At 37.6% G+C, this 12,034-nt stretch overlaps 1 protein-coding gene across 6 annotated transcripts in view; it reads left to right on the plus strand.

Annotated features, from left to right (window-relative positions):
- NEDD4 (NEDD4 E3 ubiquitin protein ligase) overlaps positions 1 to 12,034 on the plus strand; it is a 142,764-nt gene that overhangs the window by 116,995 nt on the left and 13,735 nt on the right. For all 6 annotated transcript variants that reach the window (XM_061182090.1, XM_061182091.1, XM_061182086.1 and 3 more), the window contains 4 exons: positions 664 to 729; positions 4,490 to 4,719; positions 5,463 to 5,584; positions 5,675 to 5,745. In XM_061182090.1, the coding sequence (XP_061038073.1) occupies positions 664 to 729; positions 4,490 to 4,719; positions 5,463 to 5,584; positions 5,675 to 5,745 (489 nt within the window). The remainder of the gene's footprint in view (positions 1 to 663; positions 730 to 4,489; positions 4,720 to 5,462; positions 5,585 to 5,674; positions 5,746 to 12,034) is intronic.

Below are 12,034 nucleotides of genomic sequence, written 5' to 3' on the forward strand. Positions count from 1 at the left end.
TTGGTTGAAATCGTTGTAAATACCGGTATATAAGACGTACTCACATTTAAGTACAATTATTACCATGTATGATGTTTACACTACTCTTGAGTCAGATTAACGATAGGAAAATCATTTTTCTCTTTTATATAGCTTCTTTTTCCAACTTTAGTTTTTCAGATTTTAACTGTTTCCTAATTCACAAAAATAAGTAAAATTGAAGACACAGTTCTTGTAGATTACTCTTCTGACTCCATGTTTAGTCTTTTAAAGTAATGGATAAAAAAGGCAACTCCTCAGAGTTCAAGCAAAAAATATATTTTTCAAATTGTTCCTTTAATGAAGAAATCACTTTGAAAGCCTCTTTAGAAATGGAAATTTTCATTTCTAATATTTCTCTACTTGGAAGACATTTCCTGTTTCTGGCCTGTTGCATTTCAAGAATATTGTATGATGAAAATTACAGCCATAGGAGTTGCTGAATACAATTTTATCTTAAACAGAGAAATTAAAATTTTTTAAATTGTATATATGGTTTTTCTTTGAATTAAACTTTTCTTTTCAAATATTCTCTTTTAATGCCTTTAACTTATGTTCATCAAATACCCAGAGGGGAGTTTTAAAAATTGTTCCAGAATGAAACAACTTAAACCTTCTTTATTTTTCCAAAATTTTCAACTCAAGGCAGTGCCCTACTCCAGGGATTACAAAAGAAAGTATGAGTTCTTCCGAAGAAAGTTGAAGAAGCAGGTTAGTGATACTTATAACGAGTTCTCAGGAATGATTGTCATATAGACTGAAAGCATGGGAAATGCATTTTAAAAAGTAACAGAATTTATTCTATATATTAACAACTTTGAATAGTTTCTTTTAGGGAAAGAATGTGTGTTTTTTGAGTACCTGTAATATATGATTAGAGACCACAGTTATTTTATGTCTTTATTTTTCAATATACCTTGTAATATAGAAAAATAGTATTAGAAGTGTGCTTTTAAAGAGCTCTAACCTGGTTTCCTCGTGGGTTTGTGGGGTTTGGGTTTTGTAGAAACTAAGCAAGTGTAGCTCAGGAGATTATCCCCAGGCCTAGACTTAATTGTGTAGGAGGACTCTCTGGATTCCTTTTCTGCTTTGACTATTGTTTTCCAGTGTTAGTCATTCGTTATTTACAGCTTCAAATATAATATATCTCTGCATAATTTGACAGTACAGCTGTGGTTGGAGCAATCCTCTTATTGCTTGTCTCCTTATGCTTATCAGAAATGTTCACTACTCTCTTTTCCATCACCACAAATTCATTATGTTTGGAACTAAACTCATCTGCCCATCTATTTCGTTTCTGTTGGTGATGACTATTTTTCTTTAGTCATTTTTTTAAATTGATTGAAAGATTCTTTAAATTCCATAGTGCTTTAGTTTTCAAAGGTTTCACACACACGATTTCATATAACTCCATAATAACCCTTCCCCCCCAACCTCTGTATTGCCCCTCCCCCTTCCCTCTCCCCCTGGTAACCACTAATTTGTTCTCTATATCTGTGAAGGTGATGACCATTTTTTAATGCCTTTCTAATTTGCTCGTGCTTTTCCCCTTGCCCTGCAGTTTAGGAGTACTGCCACTAGGTGGCTCTATTGGGTTACACTTACTTGCCTTCCAAGCCTGAAGCCTGCTTTTCCAGATTCAAGATGGTGGGTCTGCTTCCACAGATTTTCTCACCCTAAATTTAACCAAAAAAATGAAATATGATAGTTTTTTAGTGCAAATATTTTATGCCTGAATAAAGTCCTAAAATGTCATCAATGTTTTAAACTCATTTTCAATAATAATTTTATGTTAAAATCACTCTGGAAATTTGTTTTCTACTTCTTAAAATTATTTGGGATTTTAAGTCTATTTTGAGTTACTTGTCTGGTAAATATTTTCATTCTTAATGACAATGTACTGGTGGAATAGAAGCACTAGCTTCTCCATTTGCCAGTCTGAACACTTATAAGCATGTTATAGTATCTAATGGTTGATGAGGCCACAGGTCACAGAACACAAAAACCATAATGAAAGCAGTAATATTTATTGAGCTCTCACTCCATACCAGGCATTTTTCTTAACAAGTTACATGTATTATCTACGTGTAATCTCTACGATAACTCTATAAGGAAAGGACTATTATTATCACATTTTAGATCTGAGGAAACTGAGGCTCAGAGACATTAGGCAATGTGATCAAGTTCCATGGTTGTTAGTGGCAAAGCCAGAAACGAACCAGGTGGTCTAGCGCCGGAGTCCATGCTCTTAAGCCACCTGACATATCAGATTGGTGATTAAGAGAAGAAATTACCCAGAATGCAACAAAGATATATAAAAAGATTAAAGTTATGAAAGAAAGCTTAAGAAGCATGAAGCTGTTCCAGAAAGAGAGACTGGAGAGCCTGAGGAAGAGGCTGAGAATCTGAATCCTCAGTTTAACAAAATGTCCCAAGCAGGATATAAAAAATAAAATCCCTATCTGGACACATCACAGCAAAAGAGCAAGATGGAGATGAAACTATCTAAATCAGTGCTCCAAAGCTTTGAGCTGTCTTTAACCTTTTCCTCTGCCTCATCCTTAACATCTCATTAGTGAGGAATAAGGGTGGCTGATCATTACTGAGATCACTGCATGCCTGGTAACATGTCAGCGCAAGAAATGCGTTATCCTAGTAAGTCCTGAAACAGCTCCCTGAGGGTCGATATTGTTACTGTCCCTATTTTATAGGTGAGGAAATTAAGCCTTCGAAAAGATGTGTGAGGTGAAGCTGGGACTTGAACACAGGGCCCCCTGACTCTAGAGACCATGCATGGTCCACCACTCAGCTCAGATGTGGAAATTGCTCCTTCAGCCCTCTCTTCGTTGCCACTGCTCACTCACATGGTCCATTCGTCTTCTCTCACACCATCTGTGTCAGGGGTCTTTCACTGACCAGCATGCCTCTTGTCTCTCCTTAAAAACAGCCTTCACACTCGACGCCATCAGCCTCTGAGAACCCACCAGTCCGATCCTGTGGCTTCCTGCTCAGCAGCTCTTCCTGGTCCGCCTTCACGCTGTCTACACTGTGGCCTCAGACTGCTTCTGTACCTTCTTGCACTCTAATCCCTCCTCTCCCTCCCCTCCTCCTTCTGTACCGTCCAGCTGTCAAATGGCTTAGACCCTTCCTGCATGCTGTTCCTCAGTCCCTCTCTCCCTTCCCCTCTTGAAGCCTCCTTGATTGTCTCACTTGCAATTAATAGCTCAGTCTTTTTGCCCACAGAACTTGGCTTCTATTTCTATTTTAAATCTCAGAATTAGTAACATTTACATTTGTTTCTCACACACACACCAAATTATAAACTCCTTGAGAAAGTGACCACATCTTATGCCATGTTTTTACTCCCTTTCCCTCCCATCTCTGGCCCCACTGCGATACCTACCTAGCATGGGCCTAGCCCAGAGCGGGCCTTCAGTAAATGCTTTGCTGAGTCACCTGCACTGTTTGCCTAGTGCCTAAAATTCTAAAATGCCTTTTCTCCAATCTTACCACTTTTTTAAATTGCATAAGCAGCAGAGGAAACTAATTATGTTATGCTTATATTGCTTATATAAACTGCTTGTATTATTATGTTTCTATAGGGCTTTCCGCTTTTCTTAAATATATTGATTGTGAAATTGATTTTTTTTTTCCCTTGGAGCTAACCCTCTTTTTGAAGTGACAGAATATTTATAGTATGTTTTCTTTTCATGGTTTCCACTTGAACGTTGCACACAAAGCACTCAAGAATAAAATATTCAGATATATTTCTATGTAATTTACAAGGTCTGCCTAAAAGCATAGTTATCTACATTTGTCATATAAGCAAAGTATGTACAAAGGATGAGTGAGGCAACGGAGCTCATTCACTAAGAACAGAGACTCAGGAGCTAAGGCTTTCTTAACTTGTATCTTTAGTTTCTTCACCCATAAAATGAAGACAATAATAGTAGCTTCTTCATAGTGTTATTATGAGGAGTAAATGAGTTAACCCATTAAAATGCTGGGGACAGTACTGGCACAGTCTGTAAATGTTAGCACCTGTTAATGAGTGAAGCGGGCAGGCTCCAAGGAGGAGAAGTGGAGGGCAGGGAAGAACCCTGAGCCAACAGGCAGACAAGTAGCAGGCAGTGGCTAGACTGACTGCAGGTCACAGAATGGTCTTCTTCATTGGATCTTAAGACGGAAAGGACGGTTCATGAAGTGCCTTCACGTGAGCCTTATTACCACCATCAGTAGCTGCTTCTTCAGATGTGAAAATCAGAAGTCTATGTAATTAAGTGACTAGAGAAAATGCATGAGTTCTTTCATACTGTGGAGGAAATACAGACAATATACCTAGTCCTGTTTTCCCTGAAAAAGGATCTTGGGCACAGGGTAGAATACAATGAATTTTATAACATTCATGAGAGAAATGTGTCATCTTGTTGAATTGATTTAAACCATTAGTCTCTCTTCTCTGGGTTTTCAGAATGACATTCCAAACAAATTTGAAATGAAACTTCGCCGTGCAACTGTCCTTGAGGACTCTTACAGGAGAATTATGGGGGTCAAGAGAGCAGACTTCCTCAAGGCTAGACTGTGGATTGAGTTTGATGGCGAAAAGGGACTAGATTATGGAGGAGTCGCCAGAGAATGGTTCTTTCTGATTTCGAAGGAAATGTTTAACCCTTATTATGGGTTGTTTGAATATTCTGCTACGTAAGTACCTTTACAATGACTGTATACAGAAAGAAAAATCACTGTTTTGAAAGTAACAGAGTGATATGATGCAAGGAAAATGTACATCACAATGTGTCAGAAAAGGGAGACTGTAACTAATGTTGTTTCAGAAATAACTTTTTAAAATTGTGGTGAAATATACATAACATGAAATTTACCATTTTTATCATTTTCAGTATATAGTTCAGTGGCATTAAGTACAATACATTCATTGTTGTGTAACCATCACCACCATACATCTGCAGAACTTTTTCATCATCCCAAACTGAAACTCCGTACCCTTTAAATGCTATCTCCCCCATTCCCTGGCATTAATCATTCTACTTTCTGTCTCTATGAATTTGACTCTTCTCAGTACCTCATATAAGTAGAATCATACAGTATTTGTCTTTTTGTAACTGACTTCATTAGCATAATGTCTTCAAGGTTTTATCCATGTAGCAGCATGTGGTAGAATTTCCCTTTTTTTGAAGGCTATATAATATCCTGTTATGTGTATATACCACATTTTGTTTATCCATTTATCTTTCAATAACATTTTGGATTGTTTCCACCTTTTGACCAAAATGACTATTTTTAAAACCATTAAATCCAGTGGTCTAATATGGTTCTAACAGAGGTAAACAACTCTGAAAAGAGGGAGATGATTTACAGTTATTTGTCATATTAAAATTTTTGTATGAAATACAGAAAGGAACATTTAAATGTGGTTATCTTTACAGGGATAATTATACCCTACAGATAAATCCCAACTCTGGATTGTGTAATGAAGATCACCTCTCTTACTTCAAGTTTATTGGCCGGGTAGCTGGGATGGCAGTTTATCATGGCAAACTGTTGGATGGTTAGTATTAAGCATAAAACTTTTTTTTATTGTAATTATCTGATTTCTTTCACTTGGTAATCATTTTGAATATATTTGATTTTTTACAAGGCTTTTTCATCCGACCATTTTACAAGATGATGCTGCACAAGCCAATAACACTTCATGATATGGAATCAGTGGTATGTCTTTTTCACTTATAAAGTATGATATAACAGGCAACTGAATATTTTATAGGCTTACCTTTTAATAATGAAAAAAATCAATAGATGTTCCAAAATACAAATGAACATTTTCCCCAATATTTTATTATGAAAATTTGCTAACATACAATGAAATTGAAAAAATTTTACAATGGCTATGTGCGTATCCACCACCCAGATTCCACAATTGGCTTTTTATCTATACTCACTTGTCCACACCCACATCCGTCAATCCATCTTGTTTTTTGATGCATTTCAAAGAAAGTTGCATATATCAGTAAACATCTCCCTAAATACTTCAACATGTTATACATCAATTTTATGCATCTCTTGCATCAGTATGTGAATTGTGATTATTTGTGATGAATGGCATATGTTTTCAAAATGGCAGTCCAAAAGCAAGGCCTTGAGATTAAGCTACTACAAAGAAACAGAAACCCGATAAAAAGATTGGCTTGCAGGAGAGCACCGGAATCACAACTAACTGCTGAACAAGCATCAACAGGAAGACACTGGAACTCACCAAAAAAGATACCCCACATCCAAAGACAAAGGAGAAGCCGTAATGAGACAGTAGGAGGGGCACAATCACAATAAAATCAAATCCCATAACTACTGGGTGGGTGACTGACAAACTGGAGAACACTTATACCACAGAAGTCCACCCACTGGAGTGAAGGTTCTGAGCCCTACGTCAGGCTTCCCAACCTGGGGGTCCGGCAATGGGAGGAGGAATTCCTAGAGAATCACACTTTGAAGGCTAGTGGGATCTGATTGCAGGACTTTGACAGGACTGGGGTAAACAGAAACTCCACTCTTGGAGGGTACACACAAAGTAGTTTGTGCATCCGTACCCAGGGGAAGGAGCAGTGACCCCATAGGAGACTGAACCAGACCTACCTGCTAGTGTTGGAGGGTCTCCTGCAGAGGTGGGGGATGGCTGTGTCTCACCGTGAGGACAGGGACACTGGCAGCAGAAGATCTGGGAAGTACTCCTTGGCGTGAGCCCTCCCAGAGTCCACCATTAGCCCCACCAAAGAGACCAGTAGGCTCCAGAACTGGGTTGCCTCAGGCCAAACAACCAACAGGGAGGGAACCCAGCCCCACCCATCAGCAGACAAGCAGATTAAAGTTCTACTGAGCTCTGCCCACCAGAGCAACAGCCAGCTCTACCCACCACCAGTCCCTCCCATCAGGAAACTTGTACAAGCCTCTTAGATAGCCTCAACCACCAGAGGGCAGACAGCAGAAGCAAGAAGAACTACAATCCTGCAGCCTGTGGAACAAAAACTACATTCACTGAAAGATAGACAAGATGAAAAGGCAGAGGGCTATGTACCAGATAAAGGAACAAGATAAAACCCCAGAAAAACAACTAAATGAAGTGGAGATAGGCAACCTTCCAGAAAAAGAATTCAGAATAATGATAGTGAAGATGATCCAGGACCTTGGAAAAAGAATGGAGGCAAAGAACGAGAAGATGCAAGAAATGTTTAACAAAGAACTAGAAGAATTAAAGAACAAACACCGAGAAGAATTAAAGAACAAACAAAACAGAGATGAACAATACAATAACTGAAATGAAAAATACACTAGAAGGAATCAATAGCACAATAACTGAGGGAGAAGAACGGATAAGGGACCTGGAAGACAGAATGGTGGAATTCACTGCTGCAGAACAGAATAAAGAAAAAAGAATGAAAAGAAATGAAGACAGCCTAAGAGACCTCTGGGACAACATTAAACACAACAACATTTGCATTATAAGGGTCCCAGAAGGAGAAAAAAGAGAGAAAGGACCTGAGAAAATATTTGAAGAGATTATAGTCAAAAACTTCCCTAACATGGGAAAGGAAATAGCCGCCCAAGTCCAGGAAACACAGAGAGTCCCAGGCAGGATAAACCAAAGGAGAAACACGCCGAGACACATAGTAATCAAATTGGCAAAAATTAAAGACACAGAAAAACTATTGAAAGCAACAAGGGAAAAATGACAAATAACATACAAGGGAACTCCCATAAGGTTAACAGCTGATTTCTCAGCAGAAACTCTACAAGCCAGAAGGGAGTGGCATGATACACTTAAAGTGATGAAAGGGAAGAACCTACAACCAACATTACTCTACCCAGCAAGGATCTCAGTCAGATTCGATGGAGAAATCAAAAGCTTTACAGACAAGCAAAAGCTAAGAGAATTTAGCACCACCAAACCAGCTCTACAACAAATGCTAAAGGAACTTCTCTAAGTGGGAAACACAAGAGAAGAAAAGGACCTACAAAAACAAACTCATAACAATTAAGAAAATGGTCATAGGAACATACATATCGATAATTACCTTAAACGTGAATGGATTAAATGCTCCAGCCAAAAGACACAGGCTCGCTGAATGGATACAAAAACAAGACCCATATATATGCTGTCTACAAGAGACCCACTTCAGACCTAGGGACACATAGAGACTGAAAGTGAGGGGATGGAAAAAGATAATCCATGCAAATGGAAATCAAAAGAAAGCTGGAGTAGCAATACTCATATCAGATAAAATAGACTTTAAAACAAAGAATGTTACAAGAGACAAGGAAGGACACTACATAATGATCAAGGGATCAATCCAAGAAGAAGATATAACAATTATAAATATATATGCACCCAACACAGGAGCACCTCAATACATAAGGCAACTGCTAAGAGCTATAAAAGAGGAAATTGACAGTAACACAATAATAGTGGGGGACTTTAACACCTCACTTACACCAATGTACAGATCATCCAAAATGAAAATAAATAAGGAAACAGAAGCTTTAAATGACACAATAGACCAGATAGATTTAATTGATATTTATAGGACATTCCATCCAAAAACAGCAGATTACACTTTCTTCTCAAGTGTGCATGGAACATTCTCCAGGTTAGATGACACCTTGGATCACAAATCAAGCCTCAGTAAATTCAAGAAAATTGAAATCATATCAAGCATCTTTTCTGACCACAGCGCTATCAGATTAGAAATCAATTACAGGGGAAAAAAACGTAAAAAACACAAACACATGGAGGCTAAACAATACGTTACTAAATAACCAAGAGATCACTGAAGAAATCAAAGAGGAGATCAAAAAATACCTAGAGACAAATGACAACAAAAACACAACGATCCAAAACCTGTGGGATACAGCAAAAGCAGTTCTAAAAGGGAAGTTTATAGCTATACAAGCCTACCTCAAGAAACAAGAAAAATCTCAAATAAACAATCTAACCTTACACCTGAAGGAACTAGACAAAGAAGAACAAACAAAACCCAAAATTTGCAGAAGGAAACAAATCATAAAAGAGCAGAGCAGAAATAAATGAAACAGAAACAAAGAAAACAATAGCAAAGATCAATAAAACTAAAAGCTGGTTCTTTGAGAAGATAAACAAAATTGATAAACCATAACCCAGACTCTTCAAGAAAAAGAGGGAGAGGACTCAAATCAATAAAATTAGAAATGAAAAAGGAGAAGTTACAACAGACACTGCAGAAATACAAAGCATCCTAAGAGACTACTACAGGCAACTCGATGCCAATAAAATGGACAACCTGGAAGAAATGGACAAATTCTTAGAAAGGTATAACCTTCCAAGACTGAACCAGGAGAAATAGAAAATATGAACAGACCAATCACAAGTAATGAAATTGAAACTGTGATTTTAAATCTTCTAACAAAAAAAGTTCAGGCCCAGACGTCTTCACAGGTGAATTCTATCAAACATTTAGAGAAGAGCTAACACCCATCCTTCTCAAACTCTTCCAAAAAATTGCAGAGGAAGGAACACTCCCAAACTCATTCTATGAGGCCACCATCACCCTGATACCAAAACCAGACAAAGATACTCAAAAAAAGAAAATTACAGACCAGTATCACTGATGAATATAGATGCAAAAATCCTCAACAAAATACTAGCAAACAGAATCCAACAACACATTAAAAGGATCATACTCCATGATCAAGTGGAATTTATCCCAGGGATGCAAGGATTCTTCAATATACACAAATCAATCAATGTGATACACCGTATTAACAAATTGAAGGATAAAAACCATATGATCAGCTCAATAGATGCAGAAAAAGCTTTTGACAAAATTCAACACCCATTTATGATAAAAACTCTCCAGAAAGTGGGCATAGAGGGAACCTACCTCAACATAATAAAGGCCATATATGACAAACTTACAGCAAACATCATTCTCAATGGTGAAAACCTGAAAGCATTTCCTCTAAGATCAGGAACAAGACAAGGATGTCCACTCTTGCCACTATTATTCAACATAGTTTTGGAAGTCCTAGCCACGGCAATCAGAGGAGAAAAAGAAATAAAAGGAATACAAATTGGAAAAGAAGAAGTGAAACTGTCACTGTTTGCAGATGACATGATACTATACATAGGGAATCCTAAAGATGCCACCAGAAAACTACTAGAGCTAATCAATGAATTTGGTAAAGTTGCAGGATACAAAATTAATGCACAGAAATCTCTTGCATTCCTATACACTAATGATGAAAAATCTGAAAGAGAAATTAAGGAAACACTCCCATTTACCATTGCAACAAAAAGAATAAAATACCTAGGAATAAACCTACCTAAGGAGACAAAAGACCTGTATGCAGAAAACTATAAGACACTGTTGAAAGAAATTAAAGATGATACCAACAGATGGAGAGATATACCATGTTTTTGGATTGGAAGAATTAATATTGTGAAAATGACTATACTACCCAAAGCATCTACAGATTCAATGCAATCCCTATCAAATTACCAATGGCATTTTTTACAGAACTAGAACAAAAAAATCTTAAAATTTGTATGGAGACACAAAAGACCTCGAATAGCCAAAGCAGTCTTGAGGGAAAAAAACGGAGCTGGAGGAATCAGACTCCCTGACTTCAGACTATACTACAAAGCTACAGTAATCAAGACTGTATGGTACTGGCACAAAAACAGAAATATAGATCAATGGAACAAGATAGAAAGCCCAGAGATAAACCCACGCACCTATGGTCAACTAATCTATGACAAAGGAGGCAACGATATACAATGGAGAAAAGACAGTCTCTTCAATAAGTGGTGCTGGGAAAACTGGACAGCTACATGTAAAAGAATGAAATTAGAATACTCCCTAACACCATACACAATAATAAACTCAAAATGGATTCAAGACCTAAATGTAAGACTGGACACTATAAAACTCTTAGAGGAAAACATAGGAAGAACGCTCTTTGACATAAATCACAGCAAGATCTTTTTTGATCCACTTCCTAGAGTAATGGAAATAAAAACAAAAATAAACAAATGGGAGCTACTGAAACTTAAAAGCTTTTGCAAAGCAAAGGAACCTACAAGCAAGACAAAAAGACAACCCTCAGAATGGGAGAAAATATTTGCAAATGAATCAACAGACAAAGGATTAATCTCCAAAATGTATAAACAGCTCGTGCAGCTCAATATTAAAAAAACAAACAATCCAATCAAAAAATGGGCAGAAGACCTAAATAGATATTTCTCCAAAGAAGACATACAGATGGCCAAGAAGCACATGAAAAGCTGCTCAACATCTCTAATTATTAGAGAAATGCAAATCAAAACTACAATGAGGTATCACCTCACACCAGTTAGAATGGGCATCGTCAGAAAATCTACAAACAACAAATGCTGGAGGGGGTGTGGAGAAAAGGGAACCCTCTTGCACTGTTGGTGGGAATGTAAGCTGATACAGGCACTGTGGAGAACAGTATGGAGGTTCCTTAAAAATCTAAAAATGGAATTACCATATGATCCAGCAATCCCACTACTGGGCATATACCCTGAGAAAACCATAATTCAAAAAGACACATGCACCCCAATGTTCATTGCAGCACTATTTCCAATAGCCAGGTCATGGAAGCAACCTAAATGCCCATTGACAGAAGAATGGATAAAGAAGATGTGGTACATATATACAATGGAATATTACTCAGTCATAAAAAGGAACGAAATTGGGTCATTTGTAGAGACGTGGATGAATCTAGAGACTGTCATACAGAGTGAAGTAAGTCAGAAAGGCAAAAACAAATATCGTATATTAACACATATATGTGGAACCTAGAAAAATGGTACAGATGAACCGGTTTGCTGGGCAGAAATTGAGACACAGATGTAGAGAACAAACGTATGGACACCAAGGGGGGAAAGTGGGGGGTGGGGGGCGGTGTGATGAATTGGGAGATTGGAATTGACATGTATACACTGATA

This window comes from Eubalaena glacialis, chromosome 2 (genome assembly GCF_028564815.1).
Source record: "Eubalaena glacialis isolate mEubGla1 chromosome 2, mEubGla1.1.hap2.+ XY, whole genome shotgun sequence".
Classification (NCBI taxonomy): domain Eukaryota; kingdom Metazoa; phylum Chordata; class Mammalia; order Artiodactyla; family Balaenidae; genus Eubalaena; species Eubalaena glacialis.